This window comes from Coccinella septempunctata, chromosome 1, assembly GCF_907165205.1.
Source record: "Coccinella septempunctata chromosome 1, icCocSept1.1, whole genome shotgun sequence".
Taxonomy (NCBI): Eukaryota; Metazoa; Arthropoda; class Insecta; order Coleoptera; family Coccinellidae; genus Coccinella; species Coccinella septempunctata.
In genome coordinates, this window is record NC_058189.1 from 56,366,392 (window position 1) to 56,392,626 (window position 26,235).

At 35.1% G+C, this 26,235-nt stretch overlaps 1 protein-coding gene across 2 annotated transcripts in view; it reads right to left on the reverse strand.

Annotated features, from left to right (window-relative positions):
* The window catches only part of LOC123322700 (estrogen receptor-like), a 59,243-nt gene extending 33,716 nt beyond the window's left edge, over positions 1-25,527 (reverse strand). Inside the window, exons 1-2 of one of the 2 annotated variants that reach the window (XM_044910685.1) lie at positions 25,407-25,527; positions 1,774-1,851 (exon numbers count right to left, since the gene is read on the reverse strand). In XM_044910685.1, the coding sequence (XP_044766620.1) occupies positions 1,774-1,851 (78 nt within the window). In that variant the 5' untranslated portion in view covers positions 25,407-25,527. Of the gene's footprint in view, positions 1-1,773; positions 1,852-10,419; positions 10,642-25,406 lie in introns of those variants that run through there. The other variant, XM_044910684.1, reaches the window with a different exon arrangement.
* Positions 25,528-26,235: the final 708 nt, after the last annotated feature.

The window sequence follows — 26,235 nt, forward strand, 5'->3', positions numbered from 1 at the left end:
CTATCATCTAATCTTCGAAATCCACTAGGTCTCCAAGACGCTGGAGTAAATCCCGATTCAGCATCGTCCGCTCCCTAACTATAAGGTGAATATAAAAATATTAACTTAATTAATCATTTATTAATATTGTTTAAGACATCATCCAAAGGATGATGACACCATTGTCTGAAATTTTCCTGATGATTATTCAAAATCCTCTAGCTCAAATGAAACTGTTGGAGAGCATAAGCTTCGATTTGAAGCCGTCGTAAAGAGCAATGCACCCAAAAGGAATCGACAGTCATTACCTCTACGGATAAAACTAATCAGTCCTGTATGCCAAGTTGTTAACCTTTTATATTTAGCCTACCTGACAAAATATACGAGATGGCTTGATCGTATTCCGGCAGTTCATGGTTTCATGAAAATAAAGCGAAATTTATGATCCAACAATCATGATACCGAAGGCGCATAAAATCATGTCGAGATGGTTATTCACTTCTGGTAACCTAATTCTCAGGCTCAACCCACTACGGCAAGATGAAGCATTTCATTCCTTTATTGTGACTCTATGCTCGAATTTAATATATTCCGGTAAATCTGCTCTGAAACGGGCGATATCGTTCAGCATGGGCGTGGGTTATGGTTTATGTAACATTTTTATGTTCACGTGGAAAGCGCCATCGCGAACTGAGGCTGTGAATACAGGGTGTCCCAATGAAAAGGAGTCAGACTTTGATATTTCTCATAGTATGATGATAGGGAATAATTGATGGAACACTTCTATTAATATTAGTAAGTGGCATATTTTGCGTTTCCCAAAAATCTCAAAACAGCCATTTCCTACGAGAGGGTGCTACATCCCCAAAAGTAAAGGGAACCAGGTTGGTTATAATCTAATTTCAAAGGTTTGAATTTCCTCTTCAGAAATGTCAGAAATCATATAAAGTATTCATCAAAACACGGGTAGCACTGGCTGTTACTTTTTCCAGCCCTTAAACAATTTCAGAATTCAATGAGCAAAAACCGCCTCGTCCACAGTCAAAGCCAATTTGTACACCCAATACTACATTAATGAATTCTTTTATATACAGGGTGATTCATAACTATTGGGAGATAGGCAAAGGGCAGATTGTTTGGACCAAAATATGGCGATAGGACCAAATAAAATATTGCTGTGGAAAAATATAGAGGGCGTTAAAGTTGAATTTTTTATAAGGGGACAGAATATAATATTTTCTTCGAAGTTCGAAAGTCCTTTATTAAAAAAATTAGAAAATGCAAAGTCGAAGGAGGCCACGTAAAACATTTAATTTATGTTCATTCTTCTTATGCTACATTGTTTTTAATTATGCTCTAACATCGAAATAAATAAATAAAATAAATAAATCGTTACTTCAAATCCCCTTCCGATGCTCTGAACTGTTCAATTGTGCTTTTCTTAAAAACGGATGAAAAAATGTACAGTGAAATTATTAGCAAAAAACGAAAAAAAAATTCAACTTTAACGGCTTCTATCTTTTTCCACAGCAATATTTTATTGAGGTATATTTGGTCCTATCGCCATATTTTGGTCCAAACAATCTGCCCTTAGCCTATGTCCCAATAGTTATGAATCACCGTGTATATAAAAATGTCAGGTGCTATATTTTTTTGTGTTTGGTTTAAATTAGTTTTTGTTCCTATTGGGATAGGAACACGATAATTGATCTAATCGAATTATATATAGTTATAGTCACTGGTTTAAATTTACTTAAGAAATCATTGAGAACTTTTTCTGTTTGAACTTCTTACCTTGCATCCTTCGCAGGTAAATGCTCCAAAGTGGAAACCTGCCGCAGGTTCCCCGCATACCTTGCACAGCTGGTTCATCTGAAAATATATAGGGTGTGACATATCGTTACGTATTCTCACGAAGGAAGTTTTTGTCCTCAGAAAAATGATCTACATTTGATAAGACAAGAATTTAAGAGAAACAGACATAGGTTGAACAAAGAACTTCAATAGTTGTTACATCGGAAAATAACAGAAAAGGATAATCATAAATCAATCATCCATATAGCAGTAGAGGCCTCACCAATAATGGCAACATTTTTTTTTTAATTATGGGCGAATAAACCGGTTGTAAAGGGCAAAATCCTGGCATCCGAGTGTTTTTTTTTTTCGATACCGGTAGATTCGGATGACTTTGAAAGTCCTGTAACTTGGGACAATTACCCCCCTTGCAGATTTCTATGTTTTTTATACCATTTATGAATGATGGGACAAACTTATAAGATTGTGTAGCGTCTTTTCGGTAAGTTTAACAATTAATTTCTGTTGAGTTTGCCGTGATCAGAATACAGGAGAGTAAAAGCGCATTTTTTATGGCCCTTATACTTTCTGTACAATGTGTTTCACTTTGTGCATGTTTAATTTCTTTTTCTGGATACATGGGATATTGGGATATTAGATATGTCATGAAACAAGGTTGTTTTCAAATCAAACGGCAACATGGATCTCATTCATTTATTTTGTAGTTTCATAGGGTGACTTGGGACAATGCCGAATAGATACAAGCGGCGCATTGGCAGCAGGAAATATGCCGATTTTTCGCAGGATATTATTATTTACGTTATTTCCACAAATAAATCACCAAATAATGAAAGAAATCAAAGTTCCTTTGTTTTGTTTAGTTTTTTCACCTTTGAGTTGCAATATATTTACTTTCGCTGTAATGGGGTTTATCATTTAAAGTACTCACCTTCAACTATATAATCACAAATTCTAATTTTACACTATACACACTATACTATTTCATTTGAGGGTTGAGAAATCAATAGATTTTAACTTGTGTCGCATGCTTGCCAAATCGGTGGGTGACTTGGGACAATTACATTTTATTTTTTTCAAAATTTATATCCGAATTCTGAAGCATGGTATATATCCTAATCAATAGTCTGAATCATTAAGCATAGGTCACCGTTTTGAAAATATGAGTTGAAGTTGAATTCAACAATCGTCCCAAGTCACCCGAATCTATGGTATTCGAAAGAATACGCAGAACCAGTTGAAATAATACCTATGACTAGTTGTTAAGTACTGAGCGAGCGAGATTTTGTTCTGATCGCATCACTATTAAATCGAAAAAACCTCTCCATCTCTGAAACAATTCGCCAGGGACACTCAAAATCTACAAAACTTTCAAAACGTTATTTTAGGCAATAGTAGGCACTATATAGTTTTCTACCCGAAGAGTCTGTAGCTTTGAACGAATTCAGTACAGGTTACGAATTTTAAGTACGCAAAAGATTCTGACTTTTGCGCGTCAGTGTCATCCACATTTTGTTAGTTAAGAGACAAAATTTAATTAAGATACAGGGCTGGACATTATTTTAATTGCTCGTTTTCGAAATAGGTAGTTGAAGCACAATTAAATAGTGGTAACTGTAATTCAATTACTTTTTGAAATCATAATTTCTAATTGATTTTCAAATACCTGATGCTAACGTATTTTGTAGTTAGTATTTCGAATACTTTATAGTCCAGTAGTCTTCATAAAAAAAGTTTGGTCAGCTCGAAAAAATTCCGAAGTTAATGGAACAGGGAGAAATAGATCACAATAGACCTGCTGACCATAAAGTAAGTCAAGTGTGTTCTGTGCCGTTGACACCAAGGCAGCAGAATGCTATAAGCGATCTTTGATGTGCCCCTCTTTCAAGGGTGTGTTTTCCAAGACAATCTCAGTCAGCACTATCAAGCAGGCCAAATTTCTATCCAACGACTCATACGATGCTGAAGGGTAAACTGGATTAGTTCTTTCCCATTTACATAACCTAACATTAGACTGGATTTTGTAATTTGTCTTTCGGATGGAAATACATACAGTTAAAATAACGTATTTCGTTTTATATAGGGTGAGTCTCTGACTTTAACAGTAGATTCTTGAGGTCAAAATAAACACTTTTTTCATATACCATTTTTTCCGATTCGGCCCTTATAATGAGCTGTGCTCTCCTCGGAAAACAAAATTCAAGAATAACTAGCTTAATCTGTGACACTTAACATCTGTGAACCTTTTGAACAGAGTTGCATTCGACCAAAGTAGCCAATTTCTCATATTTCACAGATATTTCTCAACTTTTGAACATCAAGTTAATGGAAAACGGCGTATTATACGAGAAAATATGAAGAATACTTTTATTTTAGAAAGTGTTGAAATATTAATTTGATAGCGTCTAACTTAGTTTCAAGAGTTGTGTCCTTTGAATTTTTGGTATTTTATGGGACGTAATAGTTATAATGAGAAAACTTGAAAACGTGACTGATATCTTGTGTTCCAAAAAGATTCATCCAATAAATGAAGAAGTGTATTTCGAATTTTATTTCATTCGATAAAACCATTAGTGAGATAGAACTAAAAGTAAGATTTTTTATGGTTTTTCCACAGCCTGTATATTTTAAACCGAGCCGATTCAGAAAAAAATGATAAAGGAAAAAAATGTTTCTGTTGACGTCAAAAATCTACTGTTAAAATATTTGTATAAGCCTGTATATTTCAAATGCACGCCTAAAAAATATTTTGTATTTCGTATTTTGAATACATATCAACAATCATTTCAACATGCGAGATAGTATTGTGTAGTTTGTATTTCAATTTAAACTGGGAGTAACTGTTTGTTCAGCTTTAAATGGAAATGTTCGAAAGAACAATGCCTAATGAATTTCCATCCATCACACGCCTATGGCAAATCTAAATACAGAAGTCGTATCTCAACAGTCGACGAGTGAAAACTTATATTCAAATTTCTCTCCGCGAACTGACTGAAGACGTACTTTCCACTGAAAAAGTAGCATCACGATAAATGCCTATAATCAAATGGTAAAATGCACGATCGGCAATAAATCGAATAGTTTCATTTAAATGGCACCGCTCTTGATCAAAATCGAAAACGGCTTTTACGGTTTCAAAACGCGATACTCTCGTTCATCTACGATTGGAAGTGAATAATGTGGAACATCGCATGATAATGAATTTTTCGTCCTTATACGCAATCTTTTCAAACGTATTACTGCCATAATCAATAGGCCGTTTCAAACACCAATGCACTTAAATAGAAGGCGGTATGTAGACAGCGCAGCGTTGAAGATGACCAGGAGGAAAATGGTAACTATTCGTCCCATGACCATTAGAGAAGAGCAGTCGGTTTAAAATGTCACTCACAGAGCCGCCTGTGTCGTTAATGTTGTTCAGCGGTGATCTGCCTTAATTAAGTGTCTCGTGCAGATATTTCACGCATAGATGATACTTCTATGGAAGAGCCGCGTTGTAGTCCGAAGCAGGCCGGGACAGTTACTATCGCTACAAGGAACTTCACTAAACGCCGACGTTATATCTGTGAATACCGGGAAGATAGAAGTTTTCCGCACTGCTTCCATTCAAGCTGCATACCGTGGAGCATCATTTGATACACTTTTTACTCTACGCCGCCAGATATGGCCATATGAAGATCATCTTTTCGTGCCTTCGAGCTCCTGATAAAGCTTCCTACGAAAAGTATTTTTATGCCATTTAACGGGGCATTCCTGCACGGCGATGCCTGCAGACACGGGCATTTTCGATTGTTGTTGCTGAGTTCATTCATGTTCGCGTTTTCCTGGTAGGTTGGTGATGCTATACCGTTTTATGATCCCTATTTAATCGAAATACGGGTTAAAAAAGTATGATTCCATTTATATTCACTCTTATGAAAGTTATAAGAGATAAACGGGGTCAAAATCAAAACATTCCTAAATGTTAGTGGTATACGCCATTATTTGCCCCTAACACTTTTAGTTGGGGAGCCGACTATGCTGAATCCTTGGAACATGAATACATGGAATGGACATTGACGTGCTATGAATGTATTTGTTGTGGTACAAACATTCTATGCTTCTCTGTCTAGCTCGACACTAAGGCAGTGGCGTAAAATAAATAAATTTATATAGCTCCTACCTTTTCGTATGGAAAATTGACGTGACAATGATATCAGATTCGACTATCTCAATTGTGATTGGCGACACTAAGTAACTAATCTCACTCCAGTGACATAACAACAACAAAAGTTTATTTTCCATTCCTTGTATCTATGTTCCAATCGGGATTTACTCGAACGTCGTGGAGACCTAGTTGATTTTGAAGATTAAATGGTAGAAATAAAAGAAGATTCTATGATGTATGCACTTTCAGCGGTGGGGAAAGCGTCTACAAGTTTTGAAAAATGAAAAAAAGTCCTCGGTTGTACATACTCGAGCGTGTCAGATTAAGATACTGAATATGCCCTACGTCTCTCTGATAATAAATTTATGTTAATCTGACAGTTTGCGTGGTGGGGCTGGCCGAACGGATGAGTTGAAAATGGTAAAAAAAATTCAGATTTTTGAAGGATATGTTAATTAGACCCAAAGGAAGCTACTTTTCAAGAGACTGACGTGACGCAAGGTCACAGCGGTCTTTTGAAAATGCAGAAAAAAATCGGTACTTGTACATTCTCGAGCGTCTCAGATTTTCATACAGATGGTTGAGCTCGGTGGTGCAGATGTGTTGAAATTTGGCATTAATCAGGGAGTGGGTTTCTTAATCTGACAATTCGAAGATGATAACGAGGCATATTTTTCAAATCTATTCCTTCCTGTACCTCTATTCTTTTCTGTATTCATTATGAAAATTGTAGATAATAAAATTCTATACAACTTTTGTCTGAAGAAATTTTGCATACTTTTAACCGTTTTCGAGTTAGAGAGCTATAAGGGGGAGGAGCTTAGCCACACATGCCAAGGTCAATGTAGAAACCCAGTCTAATGTACATTCATCGCCACATATCTGAAAAACGTTCAAACATAGAAAAAATAGCTTCAGACAAAATTTGTAGAAAATGTTATGCTTAACAATTTTTATAATTAATGCGAAAACAATTTTAAGCCCAGGAGAGAAGATAATTCAAAAAAACTGATTTTTGGGATCTTTAGGTATGGCCAATTTTTATTGTTTCGGCTTGCTGAAACTGTCAAACTATATTTTTTCCGTTATTCTTGAATCATTCGCTTCAAAATAAGTTTAGCACCGTCACAAACATTTTCGTCGCGCTTACATTGTCAGATTAAGAGAATATATACTTTTAAACATGTAATTAACCACATATATCTTAATCTGACACGCTCCGGAATGTACAATGATCGTTTTTTTTTTCTATTCTGACAGGCTGTCCTAGACAATTCCCCCTATATGCAGATATAATTTTTGTTAGAGGTACTGTACAGGGTGGGCCAAATTCGTTGTCTACTCAGGGGATCTCGAGAACTATAGCAGCTTTCTAGCTGCTCGTCCCGTTTTCTTCTGAAAACGGATGACATATTCTCGAGCGCCTTTTTCATGACTAAACCAAATCTGAAAACAGAATATCGGCCTATCATTTTTAGACTTCGAGTTATAAACAAAAATTGAGATGTTGACGATTTCGAAAAGTTCTCATAACTTTTTTGTCTTTGAAGTTACAGATCTGAAACTCAAACTTTCTTAGGCACATTCATACGTAATGACAAAAGTTTTTTTCTAATTCAAAAATAACAAATTCAATATAAGTCTGCAGTTAAAAAAAGAAAGTTCACCTAATGATTCCAAATAAAAAAATATTTTGAGCTCATCAGTGGATTCTACGTAAAAAATTGCCTGTAGAAGGTTCAAGTTTCAGATTTGTTACTTCAAAGACAAAAAAGTTATAAGAACTTTAATAAATTGCCAAACTCAAAAACGAAGTATCGTAAGAGGCTGCGGTTTCCACCATTCTTTGTTTCTCCGAAAATGGGCTCGGAAATGCGTCATCCGTTTTCTTCTAGCTGCTATAGTTCTCGAGATCCTCTCAGTAGACAATGAATTTTTCCCACCCTGTACAGGGACCATGGTATCTGTCTCCCTTTATATTGATCTGACACGCTCGATTAAATACCGAATTTCCTCTTGGGCTCCCAACTATTATGATTGCCTAATAGAAAATGTCAAATCAAAGCTTCAAAGGATATATGCGACCCACATTCAATCTTGAATATAGGTAGTCAACCACTACCTGTCAAAGACTCAGACTAAGTGTCTATTGATGCATGATTCGGAAAATTCACAGAATTCCAATGTTTCGGAGGGTACATATGATATTCATCGCAATACTAAATCTTTTTATTATTTTCCAGTAGACGAAAGGGAGTTAATGGATGTTGTCAAGAAAATGAAGAGTAAAAACTCCTGTGGTTATGATGACATACCTATAACAGTTATCAAAAAATCAATTCATATAATTGCTAAGCCTTTGTCACAAATTATTAATAGAGCTTTTACCGAGGGTTCATTTCCATCGGCCCTCAAATTAGCCGTAATAAAACCTCTTCATAAAAAAGGAGATACTGTTGATTACCGCAATTATCGTCCTATCAGCTTGCTGACTTCATTCTCAAAAATATTTGAAAAAATTTTGGTGAAACGTTTGTTGAATTTCTTTCAGAAATTCGGGGTATTTTCAAGAAATCAACATGGATATTTGCGCGGTAAAAGCACCACCACGGCTCTCTATGAGTTGACATCAGGTATTGTTGAGACGCTTGAACAGGGTGAGGTGCCTGTTGGACTTTTTCTGGACTTATCCAAGGCCTTTGATTGCGTGAGTCACCAGAAATTGTTAAACAAATTGGAACTTTATGGCATTCGTGATAACCAACTTGAATTATTGCGTAGTTACCTGAGCAATAGGATGCAGAGAGTTTCAGTTGACACTGGCGATAAAGTTCACACGTCCAAAGATGAGATTATTGATATGGGTGTACCTCAGGGGAGTATTTTGGGGCCCCTACTTTTTATTTTATATATAAATGATTTGCCTTCAGCACTGTATAATATTGTCCAAACATTGGTTAATATTCTTATGTTTGTGGATGACGCAAATGCACTCATTAGAAAGGAAGACATAAAATCCTGCATTGAGCAAACGCGGACAGTTTTTGATCTTATCAGCAATTGGTGTAGTCGAAACGGGCTCCTTCTCAATGTGGATAAAACTGAGTGCATTATTTTCAGGACTAATAGATCAACGGAAAATTTTCCAGAGAATATCCAGTTCAATAATACCATCGTTGAAATAGCACAATCCACCAAATTCTTGGGAGTTCATGTCGATAATAAATTGAATTGGTCCGAACATATACATCAGTTGAGTAAAAAACTAAATAGTGCTTTGTATATGATAAGGGTATTATCCCGACGTGTAGACAGGCAACTTTTAAGATCCATCTATTTCTCAAGTTTCGATTCCTTACTTAGGTATGGAATAGTGATTTGGGGTAATGGTTCTGATGGCTGTAAATTATTTATTATTCAAAAATACGCTTTAAGATCTATGCTTGGACTAAAATTTAGAGAAACTTGTAGAGGGCATTTCAGACAGAATGGAATTCTCACTTTTTATGGATTATACGTTCTGGAAAGCATACTTTTTATGAAAAAAAATCCACATTATTTTGAGGATTTAAAAAATTATAATAACACAAGACGTACTGTACCCTTTTTCTTTCCAATACATAAAAAGACACTAACTGAAAAAAACACTAAGTATATGTGTATAAAATTCTATAATACTGTACCTAAGAATATTTTGAATATAGTGAATTTCGCCAAATTCAAAAAAGAACTCACAAATTTAATTATAGATATCGAACCTTACTCGATTTCAGAATTTTTAAACTATTCCTATGAGAACACTATCGTATAATTTGTTTTTGTTTTCTATTGTTGACGGTTTCTCATTTTTTTGTATATTTGTAGTGAAAATTCTGAGAATAAAGTTGTTGTTATTGTTATTGTTATTGATTCTTACTATTGTCCTCCTGGTCACTCCACGGTCTTAGCATTGTATCAGAATCCAGTCGTTGTTTTAACGTTGCATAAATGGTGCAGGTAAAACTCACAGGTTCAATTTGATTTTATGATTGTGACAATGGTAAAAACCTGGTTGACTTCCAAAACCACTAGTCATTACAATGCATATTTAAGTCTTTGACAAATCAGCATTTGAAAATCCTACTAACGCGTTCTAAAAATTCTTCGTCAAGTAGGCTATGAGATTTTAAAGGTAGGTATTCTGTGTCTAAACGTAATTGTTATGCCAAGTTTCACTTAATATTGACCATATCAATTCCGAATCTGTAGAGAATATTGAACCTTACCTACTTTAATTTATCCATATAACTTGAATATGTGGAACCTTTTTGCATTATTGAAAGTAGAAAAAACATAATAACTCGATAGGATAAGATCGATAAAACATTTTCCCTCCGAATTAACTTATTCGACGTCAATAAAAAAAATTACATTTCTATACCTTAAAATGGCCCTCACTCATCCTAATAAAACTGAAATCTTCAATTATTTCGTAAGATTACCTGGATCTATGAATAGTTCACATATTCTAGAAAAATTCACTAACTCTCTGAAGTAAACGAAACACTCTTTGTTTCTAAACCATAACTAATTCATTGCACCAACAATTCATCAATCTGGTTCAGAACAAAAACGGACAGCGATAAGTCATAAAAATTCAGATGATCTGATTTACTTTTTTTGAAATATGTAATTTTACTTATTGTAAGGGTAATTCACACGACGCGATATGTTATATGAGTACTTCAAGAACTGGCAGACAGTGAGTCAAAACATTAGTGTGGACAAAATGGCATTTTTACTCCTGATTTTTTTTGTGCTTCTGCATTCATGACAAAGAATGGGATAGCTTCATTCTGATAAATTTCTTAGTAGTAGTAGTATATACCCACTCACTCTGTATATGCTTTATTGTTTAGAAATACATGAAAAACTCAATTAATATATGGAACCATTCTTGAAAACACAATACATCAAATATCCATATATAAATTCATCAACACATCAGATAAGTGTTGAATCAACTTTGGTTATTCAGTATACTGAGGATAATGTTTCAAAAAACGACGACAAATCAAATATACCCAGGCAGGTGCATCTTATGTTTCTCTTGAGCTTATGACATACGGATTTATTTATTCGATATAAATAATTTTTCACGCAATATCTTACATTTTTTTTCACCAATATCTACTGGGACATCATTAACCGGATTTGACAGTCCCCTGCTGTTACTTCATGATTCTGAGGCATTAAAACTTTGGTTTTTCACACCAAACCGATGTTCCATTTCAAAAGAGTGACAACTAATGAAGCCGAATAATCATAACATCTAAGGTTTCGAATATTATTCAATAATCTCTCGAGTGTTGCATAAATAATAAGCTAAACATTTCCTGCTCTGAGGAGTTTTGATCATATGCACATTGAATTAAAATTTCCAATGCAGTTTTTACCATAATGCATAAAAAATTAATTGGATAATAAAGTATCAAAACCAATTCGAAGATGACCATAGAAAATTTTACATGGAAACAATAACAATGTCTTGCTTTTTCGATTAGATTCATTGTCTGTTCGAAAAATATGAAAAAATCAATTCAGAATTCCATGTCAAAAAATAATTATGATGCCTACATAATACAGTGAATAAATAATTTGGGAAGAATTACGAGAAAAATCTACAATAGGTAATATGACTACCATAAAAATAATTTCGTACTAACCAAACTGAGAAATTGATATAGGTAGGTAAGCAATCAACATCTATAGAAATTTTGAGGAATTCCCTTTTAGAGTGGCGTTTGCGTCCTAATCCAAATAAAACCGAGGTTTCGTGTTTCTTTTTGAATAATCATCAAACATATTTCGGTTATTTGGAACATAAGTTCAATCATCAGTATCTAGGACTGATGCTGGGTTCCTGGCTAAATTTCAAAGCACTTATTAATATGCGTGTGAAGTTAAAAACTAGGAATAAAATCCTTCATGAACTAGCTGGTTTTTCATGGGGTGCTGATGCAACTACTCTTCGAAGGTAGCTCTAGCTTTGAATTATTCGGCTGCTGAATATTGTTGCCCCGTTTGGGTTAATAGTGCTCATGTTCAAAAAATTGATGCACAGCTAAATCTTTCTATCAGAATTATTACTGGAACTATTAGATCTTCACCTATTCAATGGTTACCATTTCTTTCAAACATTGTACCGCTCCATATTCGTAGACAGTCTGCTATGTGTAAATAGTACAACTCTTTTGTTAATTCGAATGTAAGGGACAAGGACATTTGGCACTCTGAATGGAATACGTTCACTATTTTCTAAATCGTATCAGAACAGGCCATGGTTGTTGCAATAGTATGCTTTTCTGATGGAATTCAGTTGAAAGCAGTAGTTGTAAAACTGAAAGAGACCTTAAATGATCTGATTAATCATTGTCCTATTTAAAAATGTTTTTTTCACAATGAGTTGTGCCATCCAGGGAAAAACAAAATAACCTTCAGAATAACAGCCAAATTTGTGAATCTTTTTTGAATTAGGTTGTGAATTTTATGTCAATCTGATATATTGAATTTAATTTTGTATTATTTCAAATTTTTATGTTTTTTTTTATTTCTATTTTAGATGAAATTTTCTGGTAACTTGGAGAAGATTTCCTGGATTTTTTAACCCTTTACGCTAACTTATGCTAAAACTGTATGTCATAAAAATGCTATTTTATTGTTTGCTGTTTAAAATTATTTTGCTCTAAATAAATAGGTGAGTCTTTGACTCGTACAAAGATTTTAATAGTGAATTATTAATAATTGAGGTCAAAAGAAACACTTTTTTCTTATACAATTTTTTCCGATTGGGCCCTGAAAAAAATATATAGCCATTTTAAGTTTTTACAATGAGCTATGCCATCCAGGGAAAAACAAAATTAACTTCAGAATACTAGTTATCTGTGACAATAAGTAGGTACACATCTATGGATCTTCCAAAATGAGTTGCATTCAGACAAAATAGCCAATTTTTCAAATTTCACAGATACTTTTTAATTTTTGAACATCAAATTACACGAAAACGGCGCATTATATGGGAAAATATGAAAAAATACTTTCATTTTTCAAAACGTTCAAATATTCATTAGATAGCGTCCAACAGTTTCAAGAGTTGGGTTCTTTGATTTTTGGTATTTTTATGGAACGTAATGATCATAATGAGAAAACTGGAAAACGTGGGTGATATCTTGTGATCGAAAAAGATTTTCAAATGAATGAAAAACTATATTCCGAAATTCATTTGATTCGATAAAACCGTTCGCGAGAACTAAAAATAACATTTTTCGTGGTTTTTCAACAGCCTGTATTTTTTTAAACGATCCGATTCGGAAAAAATGGTAAAGAAAAAAAGTGTTTCTTTTGACATCGAGAATCTACAGTTAAAATATTTGTACAAGTCAAAGACTGTAAATTGAAGAATATTTTCCTTATTTGACATATGTTTTTTTTCACTAAGACCATAAATCATACGGTGAATATTCATCTCATACACATGCTTTGATGTTTGATCTCTGCAAATGTATTGCTTATATTCGAAAGAATAAATGTATATTTCTCTATCCACTATTTTTATTTATCACTCCAATTTTAACACCCCCTATGGATAACAGAACATCGAATTGCTGGTAGAGCAAGAGAAGCCTGAGGCATAATATTCATTAACAACCCATAAATTTCCCAGCAATGAGAGCATTCCAGGTGGTCGTCACCTAGTATCGAGAAAAATGACGTTATAACATGTTCCAATATCGCATCGAACGGGATTTTCAAGGATTAGCATAACTATATAAACGAGGGTCCATAAGAATCGCAGTCATACTTTTTAATATATTTATTACATATTCATAAGACAAGTTGAGCAATTTGTACAAATTGGATATGAATCATTCTTTACATAACTAAGAGCCTTTAATAGATTCAAGTTGCGCATTATTCGCGTAGAGATACCGTCGTCCATCTATGGAGTACGTGTGTGAGATGAGATTGAAGATAATGTATGCGTACCATTTCTATCATTTTGAAAGAGTGCTCTTTCTCCTCTATCTGGAAGCCTGCTACGTGGACGGAATCTGCAAACGGTGCCTGAATTATCGATCTCAATTGACTCTTTCATTAACCGTCCTGATAATCGGATAGGATTGAAGGACAAAGATACGGCCTCGTTCCAAATGAATGTGTTCACAGAGCCAAAAAGAAGCGAAGACTTATTCAAATTTACCGCAAACTCTCCAATAATAAAGGCCGGTCTTTTTTCGTTCGGAGAACTCAAGCAGTGGTCGTTTGCTTGTTTGCTTTTGATCAGTGGATCGCTTCGCAGGTTCATCAGGTGTTCCGCAAGGATCACTCCTTGGGCCTCTTTTATTTTGGCAACGAAAACGGTATTTGCTTTCGTTATAGCATTTTGTATAAGGAATTTTGAAGGTGAATGAACGCCTTTCCTAGAATTACTTCATCTTCCTAAACTGTAAACACTGAAAACATCAACCACCAAACCAACATTCAACAGTAGATTCTTGAGGCAAAAAAAATACTTTTTTCCCATGCCATTTTTTCCGATTCGGCCCTGAATAACCCTGATAAAAGTTTTCATATAGTTCATATAGTTTTCATAATGAGCTTAGCCACACCTGGCAAAACAAAATTACCTTCAGAATAACTAGCTAGATCTGTGACACTGCACATCTGTGGACCTGTGGATCTTTTAAACATAGTTGTTTTCAGCCAAAGTACCCAACATCACATTAGTCGAAAACGGCGCATTGTACAAAAAAAATACGAGGATATATTGAAAAATTCTTAGCCTACTATAGAACCAAACAAAATTTCAATGTCAAAAGATTTTATTACTTAATAATACTCTTAATTGGATGCATTTATTACAGCGAACCTGCAACGTCTCTTGACCTTTCAAAAAAAATGTTTTTTTTTTGCTCTGCAAACCAGACCTCCACAGCTTTTATTACCTCCTCGTTGGAAGAAAATTTACGACCTTTTAAACTTTTTTTCAGTTGAGGAAAGAGATGATAGTCGGATGGAGCCAAATCCGGTGAATAAGAGGGGTGTTCTAGTAATTCAAACCCTAACTCACGAATTTTGCATGGCAACATGAGATTTGTGTGCAAGGGCGTAGTCCTGCAAAAACAAAACACCTTTGTATAGCTTTCCGCGTCTTTTCTTTTTGATTTTTTCCCGTAGAGTGGTCAGTAATGTCGAATAGTAATCTACGGTTATTGTTCTACCCTTATCCAAAAAATCAATCATGATTATTCCATGGAAATCCTAAAAAATTCAGGCAAGAACTTTTCCAGCAGATTTTTGGACACGAAACTTCTTAGGTCTTGGAGAACCAGAGTGTCGCCATTTCATCGATTTTGATTTGCTCTTATATCATATAGATAATCCCTTTGCTCAGATTCTCGCTAAAAGTGCAATATCGCCTGATATCAAGAATATTGATGAGCGGGCCCACGGGACCGCTCTGGTCCCCAGAAAAATAGAAACGCACAGCAAATGCGGTACAGGTGAAATTTGTCGAGTCCAATCTCCTTATTATAACCATAACAACACCTGTTTAATTTTTTTCGAATAAAAATTCGAAAAAAAATAATACTGAAGAGTAGTAGTAAATTCTAAAACAGCGGTCCCTACGGACCGCCGTGGTCCTACAAGTAAGACTATCAGCGGTCCCTACGGACCGCTGTGACGCTCAACGTGGTAACAATTCGGTTTAAGAAGTCTACATCGTTTTCAAATCGAGCACAGATCGAACGCGATGCTTCTACCCTTGCACGCTTTCGGTCAACATTCAAACATTTGGGAATCCATTTTGCAGCAATTTTTCTCATGTCCAAATTGACGTGAACTATATGATGAACGCGTTCGAATGAAATATTCAGTGCTTCAGATAACCGTTTTAGCCCAATTCGACGATCTGATAAAATCATATCATGAACTGCATCGATATTTTCGGGGACTGACCAAGAAATTGGCCGTCCCGCCATCATCTTCAATTGAAAATTTACCTCTTTTGAAGCTTGAGTCCACGAAACCGTTTGTGAGATAGAACTAAAATAACAATTTTATGGTTTTTCAACAGCCTCTATTTCTTAACCGAGCCGATTCGGAAAAATGGTAAAAGAAAATGTTGGGTATCTCCCGAAGGAATCAACAGATAATTACAAGAATATTGAATTCTTCAACGAAAATCATCTTGCATCAATATTAGTAAAAGGAATTAAAGGAAGTTTCAAGTCAAGATGAACTTACCTTTGAACAAAAATTTCACATGAATAAACAATTAACAGGACAACTGGCGCGTATTTGAGGCATCGTAATACATTGATTTAATAATAATAATTAGGTTTTTATTGGTACCTTAAGACATTTACAATGTATAGGACAAGTCAAATGAAAATTGGAAAGTCAATGGGCAAGTTTCCTAAAACTCCAAATTCGAATTCAAGATTATTTATGGAAAGCCTTTTTCATTAGTTATCCAACACGTAAAAGATTCGCTTCAAAATTTAGACATTTCAGAAATATACCCTTCGAAACTTGGTAAACATTCGAATGTGTGAAAGCTTGTGACGTAGAATGCCTTTATTTAAGTCGAGTAATTTTTGTTAAGTCGACAACACTGGAATCTATCAAGAAGATATCCACAGATTACAAAAAATTGTTTCTGTAATCTGTGTCTATACCTTCTTAAAAGCGATGACATTTTGTGTCGTTATTTCATGTCTATGCGTTATTTGTTATTCTTGTCAAATGTGATCACCAAACTTGATATTAATTACGTCTATGGTGATCAGACACTTTCATGACCATCACTGACACAAATAATGGGCGTTGCCGGATTGTAAAAATGACGTAGAATGTTCATAAGAGAGCACTTCTGAAATCAGAATTTTCGTAAGTGAATACAGACAAAATGCAATACGTTAAAATTCGAAAAAAATATATTTCGATATATTTCAGTTATAAGGATTTCAATGACATATATATCGAAATTTAGGAAAATACCCCATTTTTGGGAACTGATTCCACGATGACATTCATCGAAAATCCTGTAGTAAACTTTTCGCATTAATTCACTCAAACATAAAATTCTCAAATGCCACCACTTTTTTGGGTCTCCCAATAGAAGGAAATTCTTTGTCATCCCCTTCATTCACAATATTTCTGATTGTGGAAATATTCTGCTGTCGTTTAGATTCAGATGAAACATTATATAAATTATCTTAAATTGAATATGTTCACTACCGTCTGACGTATTGTAGATTTTAGAATATCAGGGTATAACTATTTGAATGAGCGGACCTGAATTCTAAATAGCAATTCCTGAAACCCTGTCTCTTTTTTCAATCACTTTCGGCATTTTCGTAATAAAAATTGATATTAGTTGTGGTAACGGCGTTATAACATTAACGACATTTCATGAGTGCCAACCTTACACCGTTCTAGTTACAAAAACTTGAGAAAATTATTTCATGGCCAAGCAACTGCTAAAATAAATGTGAATGGAGTATATGTCCCTAGTCTGCGCCTTGATTAACTGAGAGGATTCCACAGTAGTTTTTTCCATGCCCGATTACAAGGGTACATTAGTGAAAAAAAGAAACCAAGAGTCCATGATTTCGAATGTCAAGTTCTGGATTCCACAAAAAAATCACATTTCTTATAATTATTCCTCGAGTCGAGCATTTGAATGAAGATATCCGATCCGTTTTTCGATCGTCTAGAAGCTGCAGGACTCTTTTTGGAATTTATGTGACCGGAACGAACGACTACCACAAAAAACCTCGATCGCAAGGTAATGTTCTCTAGTATTTATGCGATTTCAAATAAGGCACTGTGTGTGCAGGCAACGAAACGTCGCAAAGGTGTTTTGTTGCGATGTGTCATTAGCCTTAAACTTTTTTAGAAATCTGCTAATTGTGCTTTTCATCATTTTTAATCCCATTAGATGCTTGTACGGGGTTTCGGCTTCCTTTCATCGTCCTTTCTGTGCATCCGATTATTCGGCGGCTTTCTGCCTTAGTTTATAATGTGCAAGCAATTTTTTTCTTTATGTCTTTCGTTGGTATCACTTCCACAGACTCCGAGCAACGTTCCAGAAAAAAAACCTTGTTAGAATCCGCGATTTCTTTGAAACATAGATTAAATTCAACGTTTTATTCTTCGCTACGAGGGTGCAAGCAGGGGTCAGGGCCACCTCCGAGGTTTTTATACTAGTGGAAAAAATTTGGGGCCAAAAAAATTCCAAACTTTTCAGGGATTCTCAACAAGCTGTAACTTGAAGAAAAATGGTCGTACAGCTAATTGGAAGAAAGAAAATAATAGCCTCAAATGTATAGTTTTTGGATCAGATCTTCCAAATTTTTCAGCCTTAGCGGTTTTCGAATAGTCATAAGATTACCACAGCTAAAAATGCTCTGGCCTCACCACATTGTAGACCAGATTACATGTTCATTCAGCTTCAATGTTGTTCAAAGACCTTGGTTTAGCCACTTCTCACTGAGCTTTCGAACATTGTATGAAAATGGATCATTTGGTATTTGATTATCGATGTCTTAGCAAATAATGGCGACACTAAGAACTAAATATGAATTTCACAAAGTGCATTTAATCTACTACAAGGTTCAGCCATCGTTTTCCTTTTGTATTTTCCACATGAATTTAAATAAGCAAAAAAGAGCTCAACCAAAATCAACATTGGGAAACTTTATCATTGAAAAAATTGAATTTTTCTTATTTTATCATGTTTATTCATCGGATTCAGAAATTGTTCATTTTGTAACTATAGTCGAAGAGGCTCTTGGGATGGGTGTTAGCCACTCCATCGTATATCTTGTAGTGTTTTTTGGGTATACGAGGATGTATTGATATCTAGTTAGCCTAGACCAGTTCCATGCATAAAAAAAATATTGCGTTACCATAGCAACGAACAATAACTCATTAAAAGTGTCAGTGTGAGGTTTGAGGTCAAAAAAGTAAACCAGAGTTACGCAATAAATTAAAAGAAAGAAGATGTCCACCGAAATTGTGAAAATCGAAAATTTGGAGATCGAGCCATCATCAAGTATCTGTATTTAAAAGGGTCAAGAGGTAAGCAGATTTACGAAGATATGCTTAATACCCTTGGGGATCAATGTCCTTCGTATGCGACCATGAAAAATTGGACTGCAAGCTTCAAAAGAGGTAAATTTTCCATTGAAGATGATGACCGATCGGGAAGGACAGTTTCTGTGTCAGTCCCCGAAAATATCGATGCAGTTCATGACATGATTTTATCAGATCGTCGAATTGGGCTAAAACGGATATCTGAAGCACTGAATATTTCGTACGAACGCGTTCATCATATAGTTCAAGTCAATTTGGATATGAGAAAAATTTCTGCAAAATGGATCCCCAAATGTTTGAATGTTGACCAGAAGCGTACAAGGATAGAAGCATCGCGTTCGATTTGTGCTCGATTTCAAAACGATGTAGACTTCTGAAACCGAATTGTTACTATGGATGAGACATTTCTACGATCCAGAAACAAAGCAACAATCGTTGGAATGGCGACACTCTGGTTCTACAAGAACTAAGAAGTTTCGTGTCCAAAAATCTGGTGGAAAAGTTCTTGCTTCAGTTTTTTGGGATTGCCATGGAGTAATCATGATTGATTTTTTCGATAAGAGTGAAACAATAACCGGAGATTACTATTCGGCATTACTTACCGCTCTATGGAAAAAAATTAAAGAGAAAAGACGCGGAAAGCTATCCAAAGGTGTTTTGTTTATGCAGGACAATGCCCCTGCACACAAATCTCATGTTGCCATGCAAAAATTAGTGATTTAGGGTTTGAATTACTAAAACACCCCCCTTATTCACCAGATTTGGCTCCATCCGACTATCATCTCTTTCCTCAACTGAAAAAAGTTTAAAAGGTCGTAAATTTTCTTCCAACGAGGAGGTAATGAAAGCTGTGGAGGTCTGGTTTGCAGAGCAAGAAGAAACATTTTTTTTTGAAAGGTCTAGAGATGTTGCAGGTTCGCTGTAATAAATGTATCAAATTAAGAGGAGAATATGTTGAGTAATGAAAAATTTTGACATTTTTCAATACGTCGTATTGATCTTTGATGGCACACTAAACATTTCAATAGTTTCCTCGATAATTTTTATCATGTGCTTTTGCGAAAAAGCTCCAAAAGTAGGTACTATATCATTTATTTTAGTCCACAGTCGAAAGATTTCAATGTGAAAAGGTACCACCCTTAATTTATGCCCTCGGGCAAAAGCAGAAGAAACAGTGGTGAACCATGGTTCGTAGGGGGACATTTTGTATGGTTGATTCCAATCTACCCTAACATGGGGAGGGGGTTGAATGACACCCTGTTTGAAAGAAAATTCGATTGCTTCTCCCAGATTGAACATTCAGTCAGTTAGAACAAAATTTCTGGCAGCACCACAGCTAAGGGATGGATGAAAAACAATATCATCTCAAGATTCCCTGTCAGAAGGTCGATGATTTTATTTCTTCTAACTTTCATTAATATCATGGATAAAGCACAATGGAAACGGGGAATCATAATATGAATGGATATTTTTCTATTTGATTCGTTTTCTCCACTTATCTAAAGGCTGCATCACACACGCATTACCGAGCATAACAAATCATTGTCGAAGTAGTGACAGCGGTATTTGTTATCGAATTATATCCACATAACAATATGATGGAAATACAAGGCTGTGATTATTATGCAACTAGTCGCAACAGAAAACACATATATTTCAAGGAATAATTTCAACATGCTCGAGCCATCTTTCTAATCAATCTTATATCCCGAGGCTAATACTAGGTGTATTCTTACGTCTTATATCCTACTTCTCGGTGTTTTGTCACATTTATTAATCCGGGTAAGATCGAGAGGATATCAGATAACACCTGTATCGAAAGCACAGGAGTAAAATCTAATGAATAAGCAACATTTCGTCCATTCAGAGTGTCGGAATTTAACACGAATTTTACAGGGTGTATTTGAGGCTATTTTTCAGCAGAAGGTAGAAGTTGAAAAAAAATTAAAAATGATTATCCACTGAAATTGATCCTAATACGACCCTAGACCGTTTGTTAGCTGAATTATTGCAAAGCAGTGGGAAAAAACTTTTCTCCTGATTCGACCATGTGGTTTCGTTTAGGATATTGGCTCATTCGATATTTTCGTGGTAATGAAAATGGAAACTTGGGATTGCCGAATTGTTAATTCTCATTATTTTTTAGTTACTTACACGATTTTGTGAAATTGGCTCATTTCAATACAAACTGACAAAAGAGACTTAGGACACAAGTGTGAAAAATTGAATAATACTTCGAAATCTCACCAATAAAATTCGTTTAAATTATTCACGAATTTTTTCACAATGAGCATCACAATCTTCTTGTTCAAATATTCCAACAATCGTCGTAAAAATGGTATGAAATGGGGAAACATCATAGCACTTTTTCAACATAACTAAAATAAGCACTGCCTCGATTTTTCACATTTTTTTTTTCACCCTAAATTGCATGATACAACAATTATGATTCTCTCAAAAGTGACCTGATATATCTTATCCGAAGAACTTGGTACTGAACCATTCATTGTCCAGCCATATGTTTATTTTTTGTTTCGTTTTTGCGATGCCGGATTCACCTTCCACAGTCCCGTACTTGAAATTCAATGAAATTTTTTCGAACTTCTAGGGGTTGTATCTCAGCCATCTTGGATATTTTATATGGATAATTTTTGGTTATGACTTATTTTGATTTTGATATTTTGAGTTCTACATTCTATCGAAAAAAAAGCCTGACCTTTGAAAACACCTTGTATATCAGTGACGGAGATAGATAAAAGGGGTATTTCATAAAATTATTTCTAATTTTTGACTCCTCAAATAGAGAAGAAAAGAGTTTAAATTTTAGTAACTTTGAATCATTTCAGTTATTAGTTGGAAAAGCAAGGAATATTTATATTATTGTTTTTTCTTTATTATGTACAAGGATGTACAGGATGGGCAAAATTCACAAAATCTATAGGAGCTAGAAGAAAACGGATGACATATTCTCGAGCTGTTTTTTCCTGACTAATCCAAATATGATAACAGAATCGGCGTATCATTTCTATAGGTTTCGAGTTTTGAACAAAGATTAAAAAATTGCCATTTTCAATAGAGTCATTCGGGGCAACAGTGCGCACTTTTGCCTTTCAAGCCATACCCTGTCTCAAATGTTGAAGCTAGGAATATTAAAACATATTCATAAGATAGAGAATTTTCTAATCTATAGAGAAGCATCAAAAAGCAAACAAACAAAAACGTTCTTTTTTCGCAAAAAAAAATTTAATAGTGAAAGTCGGAGTGCGTTCACATGCCCCGTATTGCGGGTCAGTGTGCGCACCCTCACGGAGTAAGTGAACGCAGTGCTTAGTGAACCACACAATCAAAACAAATTACAAAATAATATCATCAAAATGTTACAATATTAGAGAAATGCTGTTTATTGTCAATGTAGAAGCGCCTTTTTACAAGCAGTGCATTATTGTTCGTGCCACCATTCCTGGTGAACACAACACTTGATACATTCCCCTGTTGGTGGCCCTTCATATTTTTCTGAACAAATAGGACAATATTGATCGAGGCTTAACCAAGAAAATCAACAATGTCATAATTTATTCCTCACTGATCAAATACCCATATAATGAATCTATGCGCACACTTACCCGCGCAAACTTTCCCCAGTAAGCCAAGATTTGAATTGACGTTCTTATAGAATTGTGCAGCTAAGAGAACCAAAAATTTTTAATTATATATTTAGATTAATATGCGCATAATCGAATAAAATATTGTTTAACACTGTAGGATTCGGAACTTGGACTTGGCACAATTTGAAGAGATGCTAAAAATTAGCAAGAAAACTAGTAAATTTGATTGATTGCAAATAAAAAGTTAACGAAACGTCGCACGGCGCACTCCTATGAAAAACTAATTTGGCGATTCTGCGCCCTTGCTTCACCCGAATGAATCCCTCTTTCATACATTGCCTAGTCGAGACATACGCACTGCGCACACTACCCTCTGCGCTCAGTTACCCCGAAAGACTCTACAAGGATGTACAGAATAGGCAAAATTCACAAAAACTATAGGAGCTAGAAGAACACGGATGACACATTCTCGAGCTTTTTTTTCCTGACTAATCCAAATATGAAAACAGAATCGGCCTATCATTTCTATAGGTTTCGAGTTTTGAACAAGTTTAAGAAATTGCCATTTTTAATATCTAATGCTGAATTAATCGCTTGTTTCAACCTACCTATTCGAAAATCATCAATCAGGCACTTTCACTTTTTTATGAGCCATTCCAATATGATTTTGTTGAAGTTTTCGATCCAGTCATTTTCAAGATACGACAGGGATTTCTGATTTTTCAAATGTTAACTATAATTGATAGTTCTTTTATCTTGCTGTAAATTTTTTGCTGTTTTCGAAAATGTATTATCATATGTAACCATATTCACCTAAATATTTCATGATAGAAAAAATGAACATTTTCCTACTTTTTCTTCCACTATTGTGTGGTGAAATTAGCCCTAAATGAAGCTAAATTTCATTTCTGAATTTGTAACAGTAAATTATTATTATCATAATATATGAATGAAGGATTTCCATGAAGAAGATCGAGAAAATTAATCCGAAAATAAAATGAATCAAAAAAAGGTATTAATTTAGTTGAGGAATGAAGGAACATTGTGAAAGAAGCGAAGAGCATCTGAGAGATTTCAACGATCGATCAAGGCAGAAACTGTAGGCTACCGCCACCTCAACGAATGGCTTATATTGCTACTGAAAGAAACCCGGTCCCTAATTTATCTATACTATTTAGTATTGTGCATCAGCGATATTGGTTTACACAGGGTTTTTTGAAAGATGAGCCTCTTCTGACAGAGGTAGAAGTCATCAAAATAAGTTATTCACCAAAAATTGTCTATAAACGTAGATATCTAGATATGGCTGGACAATGAATGGTCCAGTACATCCAATTCTATCTGGTTGGTTGCATTTGGTCACTTGAAAAATTGTTGTATCTTGCTATTTGGGGCGAGAATAGTGAAGAAAATTGAGAGAGTTCATTGAAAGTGCCTATGTTGACAAAGTGCTATATTATTGCTATCCTATTTCACCCTATAGTTAAAGGGTTCAAACAAGAAGAAGATTGTGATGACCAATGTGAATAATTTAGACGAATTTATTGGTGAGATTTTGAACTAATATTCTTTGTTCTTGAACTGTTACTTGAACTGATCAAATTCATATTGAGAGGGGAGCAACCCTGATTGAAGTATCATTCACCGATGTAATTGAAGAAAATTTAAGCTGAAAAGCTTATAAATATATAGGGTTGATTCGCTCAGCACAATTAATGATGACCCCGGAAGATGATGCGCAGAACATAGTATACAGGGTGAGTCTTTCACTCGTACAAATATTTTAACTTTTAATATCAGTAGATTCTTGATACCAAAAGAAATACTTTTTTCCTTTACCATTTTTTCCGAATCGTCTCGGTTTGAAAGATACAGGCTGTTGAAAAACCATAAAAAAATGTTATTTTCAGTTCTCTCATAAATATGAATTTCGGGATATAGTTTTTCATTTATTTGATGAAGCTTTATCGAACACAAGATATCACCCACGTCTTCCAGTTTTCTCATTATGACCATAAACCATACCATAAAAATACCGAAAATTAAAAAACCCAAGTCTTGAAACTAAGTTGGACGCTATCTAATGAACACTTGAACGTTTTGTAAAATAAAAGTTTTCGTCATATTTTAACGTATAATGCGCTGTTTTTGAGTAATTTGATGTTCATTAATAAAAATATCTGTGTTATTTGAAAAATTGAGTACTTTGATCGCATGCAACTCTTCTTAAAAGATCCACAGATGTGTAGTGTCATAGATTTAGCGTGTAAGTCCGAAGGGACCTTTGTTTTTCCAGGGTTGGCATAGCTCATTATGAAAACTTAAAATGACTATATCTTTTAATCAGGGCAGAATCGCAAAAAATGGTAAAGGAAAAAAGTGTTTCTTTTGGCCTGAAGAATCTACTCTGAAAAGATTTGTACGAGTACGTTTGTAAAATTGAACTAAAAATAAAATTTTTCATGGTTTTTCAACAGCCTGTATCTCTCAAACCGAGCCGATTCGGAAAAAATGGTAAAGGAAAAAAGTGTTTCTTTCGGCCTCAAGAATCTACTCTTAAAAGATTTGTACGAGTCAAAGGCTCACCCCGAATATGGAGATTACAAGGATACAAATAAGAAAAAGAACCCCTAATCAGTTTTGGCACACTTCTCGTTTCAACGAGCACCGAATCGATTAAGACCGGTGACCTTGGCAAATAATCATAGAATTCAACTAACCTTTTAGCGACGGAAAGGAGAGAGAATGTGACATCACGTACTGAATCCAATAACCACACCACGAACCATCGTAGCTAACAACAGGTGAGTCGCGCTGGTACTGAACCCGAACAGCATCCTTACACCTGTACCACAATTGTGATCTCTGGTTCGCGGTGCGGCCACTGGGGGCGCTACCTGTCAGTGTTTCCGGGTACCCGGATCCCCTCTATCTTCCGTGTACGCCTTCAATATTTCATATTGGTTATTTCTACGGCTACGAGCTGATGGTAACCAATATTTAGAGAGGGAGGAGCTGTTTCCCTTCTTGGTCACCTATCAGAGAGTTGTCTTAATTGGAGTGTTAAGGTTGAGTAATTAGAATCGAAGGAGGTATTTGTGTATTTTTGCTGGTGGAGGTTTATTACACTGGTTTTAGCACGTTTGGTTCACGTAATAGCTGCACTGCACACAGCGTGTCCCAACTGTTCATTACTATTAGCACTAATTCATTTTTCCTGGATTTCATCTCCCTATTTCACCCCTTGATGACCCTGGTGCTACCCCCTCAATATACCTAATGTGGGTTGAGTGACACATCATTTCGTAGACATTTTCGATCTGGATTTTATCGAATTTTTGAGATTAGATATAACAGAAAAAATTAAATTTTTCATGTGTAATTATGATTTGTCATGTCTACGAGACGTAGAAGCAGTGGCGGATTAACCTAACTGGGGGCCCTAAGCGCAAGACCAATCTGGGGCCCCTACTAAGAATACAATGTAGGACATAGACATATCTTATGTAAATACATACCTAGGACTTTTGTTTCAATTGTCTATGAAGT